Source organism: Strigops habroptila, chromosome 5 (assembly GCF_004027225.2).
Source record: "Strigops habroptila isolate Jane chromosome 5, bStrHab1.2.pri, whole genome shotgun sequence".
Lineage (NCBI taxonomy): Eukaryota > Metazoa > Chordata > Aves > Psittaciformes > Psittacidae > Strigops > Strigops habroptila.
In genome coordinates this window covers 37,139,108-37,152,090 of record NC_044281.2, presented here as the reverse complement: position 1 = coordinate 37,152,090, position 12,983 = coordinate 37,139,108, and the positions used below count along the sequence as shown (strand labels likewise).

Below are 12,983 nucleotides of genomic sequence, written 5' to 3'. Positions count from 1 at the left end.
TAAAAATAAATAAATAAAGTGTATCTTAACAGAAGCTCCTCTAATAAGTAGAAAAAAAAGTAAGAATAAAATAATTTTAAGACTACTGAGGTACCCAGCGATTCTATCATTGTATCAGGAAGGTACATATGAATGTATATGACAGATGCAACTGAAAAGAATTAAAGATATAGGTAGCATTCCTCTGCCACTCATCAGGCTATTACCCAGGGTGCCAGAGCAAAGTACTCGGTGCTAAGTTCCACCTCCCATCTTTTCCAAATTGAAAAATCATCCTTTCAGTTCTGGACATCATTAAGCAATGTTTTTACATTTGCTCCATCTTGAGATGTAACATACCTCTTCAATTTTGTTCTAGGATTGTGACTACATTTCTGAATGAGCCTAAAAGACAGGTGTTGCTATAAGGCATAAAAATAATGTCACCAAAACATTTTGGGTGTAATTTAGTAGAACTGAAATCTGGCAAACAAATACTGCAAGTTTACACTGACTTAATACAAATATTCACTTTATATTTTAAATGAAGGGGAAAGAAGCAGTATATTTAATCACTAAAATGTATATTTGCTGTACATACACATAATTTTGGGCAGTGCATGGAAACTTTAAAGCATTATGAAATCTAATGACAAAATTTCCTCGGGATGGGTTGCTTTTGACAGACTTTCCATGCTAATTTTGTTTTCAAAGTAGGCTGCCATCTCCATAACGATGTCTTAAAACACACATATCACTGCCTAAGTTAACTTTTCGGGGTTTTTTAATCATTATTTGGCATGGTCACTGACATCACATGAGCCCTGACATCACATTTCTGAGCATTTTCTGCTGCTTCTACAGCCGCTGAGCTGCGTGGCAGAACTCTTCAATAATCCAATAAAAATTTCAACAGACCAACCTTAAAAAAAAAAAAAAAAAAAAAAAAAGGCTGTGAGTCAACTACACGTGCCATTAAGTAATGCTCAGCTGGGCTTAACACGGTTTCTGGATTTTAATTACAGGTATATACACTTCCACGGGCATTGCCTTTAAATAACCACCTCATTAAAGAGCTTGCTATGTGCCCTCAAGTGAAAATACAACAGCCCAGGTTCAAACAGCCTAACTGCCACTTAATTTCTCACTCTCTGAGCCTACTGTTGATGACATGCTTTTGAATGTCTTGGACTAGCAGGCAGAAACACTGAGCACAAGAGCTTGGGTGAAATTTAGGCTGAATTTGCCTGAATCTAGCTGTGGGGCCCCTATAAGCCTACCTGTTTGCAGGATCTGGCCTTGAGCATCCAATTCACACCTATCAAGGCAAAAGCTGCATTTTGCACCCCTCTTCCTGAAGTGATTTAGAGTGCTTCAAATGCCAGCTGAGATGCTGGATGAGCCCTGACCACAGCGATGCCATAACAGATGACATCTGAGATCTCATCCCCCTCATCAATAAGAACTTGATTATCTCTGGACTGGAAAAGCTCAAAGCTGTCACCAAGGACCTACAGCATCTCAGCACTGAATTAGTCACACAAAAAAAAACCTAACCAAAAACCGAACCAAACCTGCTTTTGAACAGAATCCATTATGTTCTTGAAGTCTAAATCATCATAATAATTCTCAATTCCTCTTCTAATATTATCATTCAAAAAGTTGATCGTCTAGAAGGCAAAAGTAAAACAAGATTCACAGGTTACACACAGCAAAATGAAATTACAAGAGCAGGTTAAAGTGACAAGTGTAATTAATAAGCACAAAAGGAAAGGCACTTTTTTTTTTACTCTTTTTCTTTTTTTCAGGGGAAAAAAGAAAAATCAGTTTAAAATAAATCATAACACAGTCCTGCAGGGACTGACCATCTCTTTTAAGGAGGCAGAGAGAACTGACGTTCTCTTTTAAGGAGGCAGCCTCACTGCTGGAGAGGCACTAACAGTATGGCACCTCCTCAGCAACGTGCTGCTTCTCTGAGACTCTCCAAGCATCTCCCAGTGATGGTCCCATTATGCCCAGGCAGGATGCCTCCCACTGGGCACTGCGGATCCCCGTCATCTTTTGGGTGACAGAACGGTGGTTTTGAATGGTGGGTCTTGGCACCGTGGGTGGTCTGCACCATGCCCTGGGCAACAAGAGCTGATTGTGTCCCTGCTCCCATCTGCATGAATTTTACTTTCCATTAATTTTCTTTTCACCATTTTATTTTCCGAGGAGTCCATAACTGCCAGATAAAGAGCTTTATTCTACCTTAAGCAGAAAAAAAGAAGTATCTGTATGTTTTACAGTGATAGTTTTGAGAAATATGGCAGAGGAGCAGTGGCTGATATAAAAAGGTGTCTCTTCTGCTTCACATATTAGAAATTAACAAAATGTTTTTAAGTTGAGAAGATGAGGAAAAAACCAAACAAACAAAAAATAACCCAAACAGAGTACTGAGTTTTCAGGATCCAGCACAATCACAGCACAGCAAAAAATGGCACTAATCATAAACAGAATGTAACAACTTTCCTTTGAATCCAGTGGCTAAAATGATCCAAGTTAAATCCTTACAGGTCAGAAAGAAACCTGAAATACACCTACTCATTTTCTCAGTATTACAAACTGCAACACTTAGAAACAAAACAGAACAAAACCAATTATCACATTGTTGCTTAGGATTAACATGGGATTTTTCAGGACTATCCTAACTGGCAAAGAAGGAACAGCAGCAAGCACCAACAACTCTCACGCTACCTCTATCACCTCATTTGGACTACGCAGATTTGAGAAGGAAATAGAGAAAGAAATGAGGAAAATTAGAGACATGCAAAACAATCAGCATCTAAATAGAGGTTATTACCCTAGGCTTTTATTAAATACTTCCTTCTCCTCCCCATACTAACCCAAATTTCTCCATTTATCTTGTAAAACAAGTAACGAGACCTGAACATAGTTGTCCTGCACAGATAGCCAATACATGAGTCAGGAAAATGCTTACTGCACAAAACCTCCAAGAATACATTTTCTTTGTCCAAAAGTCAACAGCAACTCATCCTCGCCCTCTCAGCAAATACCATCTTTGGCATTTACTTTATTTTCTGCCAACCAAATTCTCTGCACCCCATGAAACACACACTCCTACACCAGGCAGGCTGATCTGCTCCCTTCGGACAAGCCTGGTGCTCCTACCACAATTCAGAATAAATCTTTCTGTGGGGCCAAGGTGACACCTATGGCAACAGCTAATGATGGCTTCTAGAAACAAAGATATCTCATCCTCTGCTCTCGCAGGTCAAGTTCACGACTCCAGTTCAGCATGCAGTGAGAAAAAAACACTAGCTAGGAAGAACATCATACTATTTCAAAATAACTGTGAGTTGTTATTAAAAAAAAAAAAAACAAAAAAGCTTTATTTTTTTTAATAACATATGTAACATAGTATGTGTGAGTTCTTTTTGTGGAAATGAGATCAGTAGGATGCGGTGGGGAGGGAAGAGGTATTATTTAGCATCTCGTTTTAATGCTAACATTTTGCCAGATTAGAAAAAAATCAAAACACAGAAATTCAGTACTTGTCATAGTTAAAATATTTATGTTTTAAAGCATTTCTAACAGGAAAAAAAAAAAAGTCTGCTGCTTTCTGTTTAGAAAAAAATAAGGGTTTTATATAGTTATAGCATGCTTGTAAATGATGAGGTCACCTATAGAAATTAGTTATGTTGCTTATGGATGAGGGCAGGGAAGAGCTGTCCTACAGGTAACATAAAACATTTTGGCCACTACAAAATAAGTCTCCAAATGCAGCTGGAAACTTCCCACATCCGCAGTCTGAGACCCAGATGGCAAATCAGAAAAAAGCACTTTGCAACACTTGAAGAGCTGGAAACTCATTTTGCCCATATTGCACATTCGCAGTTAACAGATTTTCTTCATATTATTTAATCTGGAATTCATCTCCAGAACGGATGGCCAATCCCAGCCATCCCCAAACCTGCAAGGCCCTGAAAAGTGGGGACCTGCCTTCAGACCTCCACAAATCAGTGCTCAGGTGACAATTTTAACACCTTTTACTTGCTCAGTAGCATCGCTGTAACATCATGGATTGTGAGTTATGTTCTTTGTGATCAAAACCTAAACACAAGCAGCTCACCTGATTTCTGAAGATCAGGGCCACCACTCCACCGGTCAGCTCAATCAGCAAGCAGATACCAAGAATGTACATGAACTGCAGAAAAACAATTGCAAATGAGTCTTTAAACAGAACAAACGCCAATTATTTTTTCAGTTAGTATCCTTATGTGTGTAACATTCAATTGCCAACATACTTGGCATTCTGCATATGAGATGTCATTTCAAAGAAAGATATAAAATTATGGTTTTATAAAACTGTTCATGTCACAAGGAAGCCTCTTCTCCTCATTTGAGTCACTCTGGGTTTTGCCAAATTGTCAAACACATTATTTTTCTGCTTTGAGTAGACTCAAAACCAATAGATGCATTTACCATGCCAAGATACTTCTCTCCATAACAGCATCCCAGAGAAGCATACTAATGGGCTGCTACAAACCACACCAAACTTTACGTTTTTATGCTTCCTACAAAGCCAGTACTTATATGTTAGCTTTCATTTCGTGGGTAAAGCAGTGCTTTAAGACAATCTAAATCACCTTCTACTAAATTGCCAGTGTTAAATCAAAGCAAAATTCTGGGCTTAGTACCTTTTAGTGTTGCTTCAGAAGAGGGAACTGCATTACCAAGCCAGCTGAGCACAGAGGCTGCACAATTGACACTAATAGGGCTTACAAAGCTCAGTGGTAAGAAAAATTACATCTGCTAGCTCTTATTTATTTGTGTGTGTGTATACACAAGCTCACAAATGTGCTCATACACGACCACACCATACGCATCTGTGACTACTCATCAAAATGCATGCAAAATATAAATAATATGAAGAAATCCATAGCAACACCATGAGATGGCTGTGATGTGTCAGTACTTGAAATGTTCCTTCCAACCAAAAGGATTCTTTAGGCATAAAATATGGCTGTTATGTGAATTTAGGTCTGCTTCTTATTAATGAACTTCAGCAGCAGAAAAGTTTTATGATCTCTCATCTGAAAATAATCTCTAATGCTCTCTGCCCCCAAAGTCAGTTTAATTTTTGCGGTGTCAATACCCAATATCAGTGTCATGAATTCACCAGACACATATCTTTGCTTCTGCTAAACCTGGAATCAGCCTGAGAGCAGATACCAGGGACTTTTCTTCGTCTAAATATCCTACCGGGTTTGCTACCACAATGGGGACAGAAAACATCCTCGGCATCAGATGAAGACACACCACCATGCCCAGACTGAAAGAAGCCACCAGCGCCTAGGGATGGACTCAGTAAAATTTCAGCATAATTTCAAAATCCACAGTTACCTCTTGCTTTTTCCTACATAACATGCCATGCACTTAGCATTTCTTTAGACTGAACTGCCACGAAGGTGAAAATCATGTTTTCACACTTTATTTTTAATTAGTCACATGTGCAACTTCCATCTGCAACCACAATGTTACATAGGAATTTCCCTAAAATTTACTCTTTCAGAGGCACTGGAGAGGAAAAATGTCCCTTTCATTTCTCCCTTAGGACCCTTCTCTCGAAGCCCTATGGTGCTACACAGCTAACACTGTAACACACATTTCTCCATCTCCCCCCTATATTCCACTTCCCAGACAAAGGCAGACAGACCCCAGCCACCGCCAGCCTGACAGATGTCAGCTTGAGCTCAGGTTTCTTTCTCTAGTGGCTTCCTCTGGGTTGAAACGAGTAGTGTTTGGTAAACCACCAGAGACCACAACCCATCTCTGCACTTATCGTCCCAGCAAGCAGGTCCCAGCTTTAGGAAATGCTCCCCTACCGGTGGGAGGAAGATGCAGTCAGACTTCGCCTTTTCCTTCAGCCAAGGGGCAGCAAGATTCCCTCTTCCCCAACACAGTTCCCCTAAGCAGGGCATGTACCTGTGGCATGGCCAGGCCAGAGAAAGAGAAGGCACCGTGGTGCCAGGCTAGCGTCAAATGGTATGTCAACAGCTGAGTTTGCACAATATCCACGCTGGCTGATAATAATTCACATTCCTGGTTGTTTTCCATGAAGCCCTTAACTACTGGAAAGCTGGTTTTCTCAGCGCTAGGCTCTGACCCTCGTCTGTCCTATCACTGGCAAGGTGAAATATTGCTTCTCCCTGCTGGAAGGACATCCACATACCACAGTTTAGGGGACCACTGCCATAAACCAGTTTTAAGTTTAATAAAAATCAAAAAAGCAATTCTATTAAATCTTTTTCTCAATGCAGACACAGTTATTAGTTTGAATTCAGGTGGCACTGAAAAACAAAAGCAATGAGCCTTAAAAATTAAGATTAAAAAACCCAACACTTACTGCTTGAAGAAGGCATAAATTGTCTCTTAAAGAAGCCAGTACACCCACAAAAGATACCAGGAACATTATAATGCCCAAAAGTATTAAAATAATTGCTGGGGCTAGAAAGGCACTTTCTAGAGTTTTGTACTTCTGTCTTTCAACTTCTGCATAAATCCCAACCGCGAGGACAAGGGCTCCAATCACCTGGAACGGAAAAAAGAGAAGAGCACAGATGTTATTCCTTCTCCCAGTAAACACAGAGATGACATTTTGTGAGTATACATGACCCTGTGACTACTCACTTCAGAATTAATTATAAACAATGAAAACCTCAAATCAGAAGTTTGGATGAAAAAAACAAAACAAAAATACTAAAGTAGAAAAAAGCTAAGTTAGAAAAAAACCTGAGATATGTTCATTTCAAAAATATATTTAAATGTTTTAACATACTGGAAGTTAAACAAACTGAAACACCCACCACTTGTTGAAATGTAATTTATTACCCATCTGAGATCACATACATTACATATAAAAGCAAACACCACGGCACTGATGTTCCTTCTTTGCACGTCTGCGTGTGTGAACATGCATATATGCCTCAAACATAATACAGTTTCTAAGTCAGTCTGCAATCAATAGCTTAAACGTCCCTTCAGATCACCTCCTATTGGATTTAGGCTCAGTAAATACAGCCAGGTGGATCCTATGCCTCCGCTTCTCCTGCCATCAGAGGAAATGCACTGATATTTTTTAAAAAAAGCAAGTTTGAAATTACATCATTTTCTTGAGTAACCACCAGATAAAGCTGACAAGCAAAACAATGCATTTCATTTAACAAGGCAAAGATATTTCGATCAAAATAATTGATGCTAAGTCAAAATCATTTGGCATTAAACCTATGGCATGCTAAAAAAGTCACTCTGAATTATGCTAAATTAAAATAAAAAATAAATCCCACAATACTTAATCATGAAAATTGCAATGGAAAGACTTTACTGCCAACTCCAGCTGCCAGGCACATCCCCAGGGAAGAGACCAGATTCAAATAAACCATTCTGGCAATCTGATAAACATCTCATCAAATCTGATAAACAACATTCCCCTCTTCTGACCTGACATTTCCACTGGAACCCCAAGTCTGCTCCCCACACATCAAAGGCAAGGAGAGCACACCAGGCTTTTGGTTATCACATGGTATATCCCAGAAAAAAGCCTAGACAAACACAAGACATACTCACGTGCAAGATTGCGAGCCAAACAGTTTAAATATTTTTTTTTAATTATGGGATATCTTAAAACAAATATCAACTTACTAGAAATCTGTGATTTTCTACAGGAACTAACAATAAGCCCAAAGGACAATATGTGGGAAATGCCACCAAGTTGTCATTTAGAAAAGAAAAATCTCAGAAGGGTTCACCCATAAAAATAAATATACTGAAGCTATTTAAAAAGCAACTTAAAATTTTACACAACCAAATTCAGAGTAACTTCTCTGACAAATTCAGAAACTGTACTGTAAGGTTACAGGAGAGAAAACACAGTGGACAATTAACAGGTACCCAAATTTACCACTTATACGATTCTACTGTAAAATTGTAATTACAGTGTTTTATTACCAAATGGTTGATTTTAGTGTTAGTTTTAGTCTTTAAAAAAATTAATTATTTGGGAAACAAATTATAAATGGCTTTTTAAGCAGGTGACAACATAAACAACTCAGTTTGAAATATTTAAATACAGCCTTAGCAATCGGGAAAAGAATCTCAGAACCATACAAAACAATTACAGATTAAAAAATTAGTGAGTGTACATGTATATGTGATTCAAGAGCTCTACTTTGATGATAATTTCAAAAATATAAAAATAAAATTAAAACCTGATACGTTTGTGTCCCGACTGCATTCACCCTGCTTAGAAAGCAGCAGATAATACAACTTAAAGACAGGCTCTCCTGCAAACACTAAAGCAGCATTTAACAAGGTCAACATTTACCTGACAGTTTCCTTGTTTAGGAAATAAATTTAAAAAAATCCCCAAAACAAAAAACCCAAAACAAACCTGGACATAAACCAAAGGAATTAAAACTTGATGGGGATTATTTGAATTTCAGAAATGTGTTGTTTCAAGACTAGAACGTTTTACTGAAATCTTTTTCTTAGCCCTAGTTTTCTCACCAAAACATTCAATCTAAGGTTTTTTTTGTCTGCTTTAAAGATTCAAAGGTGCCTGTGAGTAGAAATACAAGACACATTCTTACTTTCAGAGCTTAAGATACATAGACACATATAGTGATCTTCATATACATTTGTATCTTCACCCCTTTCTATTGGGACTTTTGCTCACACGTCTTCCAAGACCACTTCTAGTATTCTAAATGTACAAGAAACTTCATGCTTTTTGTTTTCTGACACCAGCTTGATCCCACAAAATAAAAACCCATATTCCCCTCCTCAAATTCCCCATTACAGCTTTTACTGTCCCACGGACCAAGGTGGTCAATATCACATCCCAGACAAATGACATGATTAAAGTTATTTTGTGACCCACGGGGGATTTCTCACCATCCCTCTGATCTCTTCTAGAAGTGCATCAAGCCACTTGCTCTGGAAAGCTTCAGACATTAAAACTGTGTCACTCCCCAAGAAGACGACTACAACAAATACCCATGTAATAAAAGCAATCCTAAATTAACAGTTCTGCAAACCAGCATGCAGAGGGCATGTGCCACAGTAATGCTTCATGCTGCGTTCAGCAGCTCTGTTGCTATGCCAGAGGAAAAGCATCAGCTAACAAATAAAAATCTCGGATCAACTTATCATATAGCAGACACGCAGGCATTCAAGTTTTATAATATTTGGAAACTTAAAAAACTATTACAGGGGGAAAAAAGCTCACCTAAGTACACCATTAAAATCTTAATTTTTTACAAGCAGGATTTATGCTTTTATTATCTTTTTAAGCATTTAATAAAAATATTTTAAACCTTTAGTATGGTCAAACCAGTAGCTGAAATTATTTACGCCAAGCAGACATGCTAACTTAGGAATCATCCCACCCAAGTCTCTTCTCCGGGACCGTACTTTCCTGTGACTAGGGGTGGAAAAACAACTTTTACATAGGCAGCCCACCAATATACATGCTGTTTACATCCTGCATCCTTCACAACAGCTCCCAGTTTGGCAATTCACACTGTGTCCACAGGAAAAATTAACTGGCCTTGACTGACATTAAATGAGTATCCACCAGCAAATACCAGGGACTTTCTCTGGGGCTTTTCCATGCACAGAAATTGCTTTCCCAAGAGAAAGGAAAAGCATTTCTTAATAAGTAGTGAGTTTAACCCTATAGTTGCAATACTTACTCTTCAATAAAGTGCCCACTCAACAACAGCACCTTCTGTTTAAAACACTGGATGTTGTTTCAGCCAGGCAAGAAAAACTACATTACAGCCTCATTCACCAGCAAAACAGTTGCCTGGAAAAGTTTTTTAAAAAGCCCCAGGTGACATGGGAAGACACAGCAGCAACCGGGCCTGTAGCAAACATCCTCTCCGGCACTCCCAGCAATGCTTTCATTTCCTTTCTGCTTTTGGGTAAGGCTGATATTTAGTTCCTGGTGATTTTAAGCAATACTGGGGAATTGAATCCGGGTGTTCATCATCACAGATGTACCAGAGGAACAGCACGTCAGGGAGGAAACGAATGACTGCAGCATCCTGTACATCAAAACCCAAAAAAGCAGCAAAGGAACAGAAATCACTCAAAATTTAAACAAGCCAATGATCCACGGCCAAACTTTACTTCCATTTACACTATTTTTAAATTTTTTTTAAGTCAATACAACTAACACAGCTGGAAAAGGAACCAGACCACTGACATTCATGGCTGATGAGATCTGCTTTGCTAAGCTAGAATAAAAGAAAATTCCGAGAGAGAAACCCACGTGCCGTTCCCCACACAATACAGCATGTGTTCAGCCTGAATACCAGGAGCATACTGCCCAGCACCAGCCTTCCTGAGAGCGAACGCCATCAGCTCCCATCCTTCCCTTTCCCATAGCCCCCATCCTGCCTGCTGCCCTCTCTCCCACCCCGAGCAAACCATCTCCCCAGCAGAGCCGACAAACAGAAGCTCTTGGCTATAAACAAGGGTAGAGCATTGAAAATCCACAGCAAGCAACTACAAAGAGTAAATAAAATCCTCAGGCTGCTTGAACGGGGCTTTGTCCTCCATGGACGCTCAGAGAAACATATCAGAAGGGCTCTTTTTCTGGAACCAGATTAATGTTTACATCCCACCAGCAAGGGCCCTTGCCAACGGAAAATGCGGGGTAGACAATATGCACAGTCCTTCATAAATGATATGCTGCAAGAAAAGGGTTTGAAAAATAACGCGACAAATTTCTCTTTTCCGAAAATTGCACCTGTGGAACAGCTGCTGGGGAGTAACACAGGGAACTTCAGGAATCTAATCCCAAGGGCTTTCCTTGATTGTTTTGTCTTCTAAGAAAAACAGATTACCAGGATCCCAAAAAGTTTGAATTACACCCAAACACTTTGCATTTCAATTTTTCTTCACCCTTAAACCATAGCTTTAATCAGACACCTATTATCAAACCTGGTGGATCTGAACCTCTTCTCCCACACAACATGCCAAATGCTTTATGTTCCCACCTTGTAAATACGGTGTCTAGTAAGACAGAAACACAGACCAGCAAAACAAGAGCTTAAGAAATGTTTAAACTGAAAAAGGCTGAAAGAAACCCCACCTAAGCATCTCTACATCGGTACAGCCTGGAGCCAGCATAGCCAGACAGCATCACTCTAGTATCCTGGAACCTGAAAAAGCACGTTTTAGAATCACAGTCCTTACAAACAGCCCCTAGAGCTCCTTCCAGCGCAGGGGGTGCCTGGTGAGGGTGAATTTGCCATATTTGAGAAGTCAGTGGTGACAGTACGGACCCATCCTCCGGGACTTTGTTACTTTCAGGAGACAGCACATGGGTTTTAGCACACCTGGCTGGGGACAACAAGTGCGACACACCTTTAAGTTTTAAAGCTTTACAGTATCACCTAGACAAGGCTCAGAAAAGGAATTACTCTGTCCACTGATCAGCGATTGTGTAGGGCAAAGGCTTTATTTGCCCAGCTCCCCTGGGGCAAAATTCAGTATTTAATACACCCATAAACGATTTTTATCAGCCAAACTTTCAACCCTTACAAGTCCTCATCCGCCAAAACTAGTTTGCCGGTGCCTCGGGAAGGCCGGGGAGCTGCACCCACAGACACAGGTGTGCCACCCGCGGCTCCGCGACGGAACCATTAATTATTGCAAAACCCCGGTGCCTTGCGCGGGAGGGACCCCGCTGCCCGAGAGGACGCCGCGCTCCCGTGGGAACCGAGCACAGGACTCACGGCTGCTCCCCACGGACGCCCCGGGACGCCGCACGTTTGCACAGCCCGAGGCTGGCGGACCGCAACCACTCTCCATCAGCTGCATGCAAACACACGCACACGCACCACCATCCCACCCCATCCGCTCTCACCCAGAAGGTGGTGGAGTAGGTGATGAGAGTGAGCTTGAGGCAGAGGTAGGACAGCCGGCCGCAGTACCGCACTTGCTCCGCGTCCCCCGCCGCCATCCTCCCACCCCGCCGCACCTGCCGCCGTACGCAGCCGCCCGTCCCCTCCTCTTCCCGGCGGCCCGTGCCCGGCGGAAGGGAGCGGCCGCCCCGTCGGGCGGGTCCGGGGGCGCCGCCGCTTCCGGGAGCGGGTCCAGCCCGCGGCCGCGGGGAGGGTGGCAGGAGTGGGTGCCGGGGGATGCGGAGCGTGGTGGTACAGCACACAGCGGAGAAACACAAAGAACATGGGGCGGGAGGAGGATGTCGGAAGCCAAATGAAAAGCTCCGAAGCGCTCCCGGCTGCGGCTTTTTATTATTTCATTTTTTCTTTTCTTTTTCCTAGCCGTTCCCTTTGCAAACGCCGAGGTGCCGAGGGGCTGCGCCTTCAGGACTAACCCCATAGCTGGAGTTGTCATAAAAAATTATATCGCTACTCAAAACAGCCATCTCATAGCGCTGCCGGAGCGGCACACGCATCCACAGCCCTCGGCAATTGCCATGGAAAACGGCGTGGGCAAAAATATAGAGGCTCGGGTGCTGGGTTTTGGTTAAGCATACATAAACAGTGCAAAGCAGAATCCCTACACTTTACAGCAGCACGATTAAGCAATACCAGAGTATTTACCTTTAATTATAGCACCTAGGCAATTGCCTGTGCAAAGAGGGTCTCATCCTGCAAGTAACACAGCAGAAGTGCAACAGTTAATGGGCGTATCGCCCTGGCCCCATTTTCTGCCTATGCCGACGTTTATCCACATGCCTCTGCCGTGACAGTGGGCCAGTGTTGGGTCTTAGACAGCGATCATGAACTGCAAACACCATTCATGCCTACGAGATGAAATAACCCCTTTCAAGCTGGCAGTGCTGCACTCCAGCCCCACAAAGGGCTATTTTCTTCGGGGAAAAAAAGTCTCATTCAAAGTGGCAGACAACTGTCACAGAGTTGGTTGTTGCATCCTGGCCCAGAGCAGACAGATAGCATTGAAAATCA

The 12,983-nt window shown here is 41.5% G+C and overlaps 1 protein-coding gene across 1 annotated transcript in view; it reads right to left on the bottom strand.

The window, feature by feature from the left end:
* The window catches only part of TSPAN15 (tetraspanin 15), an 18,686-nt gene extending 6,565 nt beyond the window's left edge, over positions 1-12,121 (bottom strand). Inside the window, exons 1-4 of the mRNA XM_030488512.1 lie at positions 11,918-12,121; positions 6,389-6,574; positions 4,112-4,186; positions 1,554-1,649 (exon numbers count right to left, since the gene is read on the bottom strand). Coding sequence (XP_030344372.1) covers positions 1,554-1,649; positions 4,112-4,186; positions 6,389-6,574; positions 11,918-12,013 — 453 coding nt within the window. The 5' untranslated portion in view covers positions 12,014-12,121. The remainder of the gene's footprint in view (positions 1-1,553; positions 1,650-4,111; positions 4,187-6,388; positions 6,575-11,917) is intronic.
* Between the last annotated feature and the right edge of the window lie 862 nt (positions 12,122-12,983).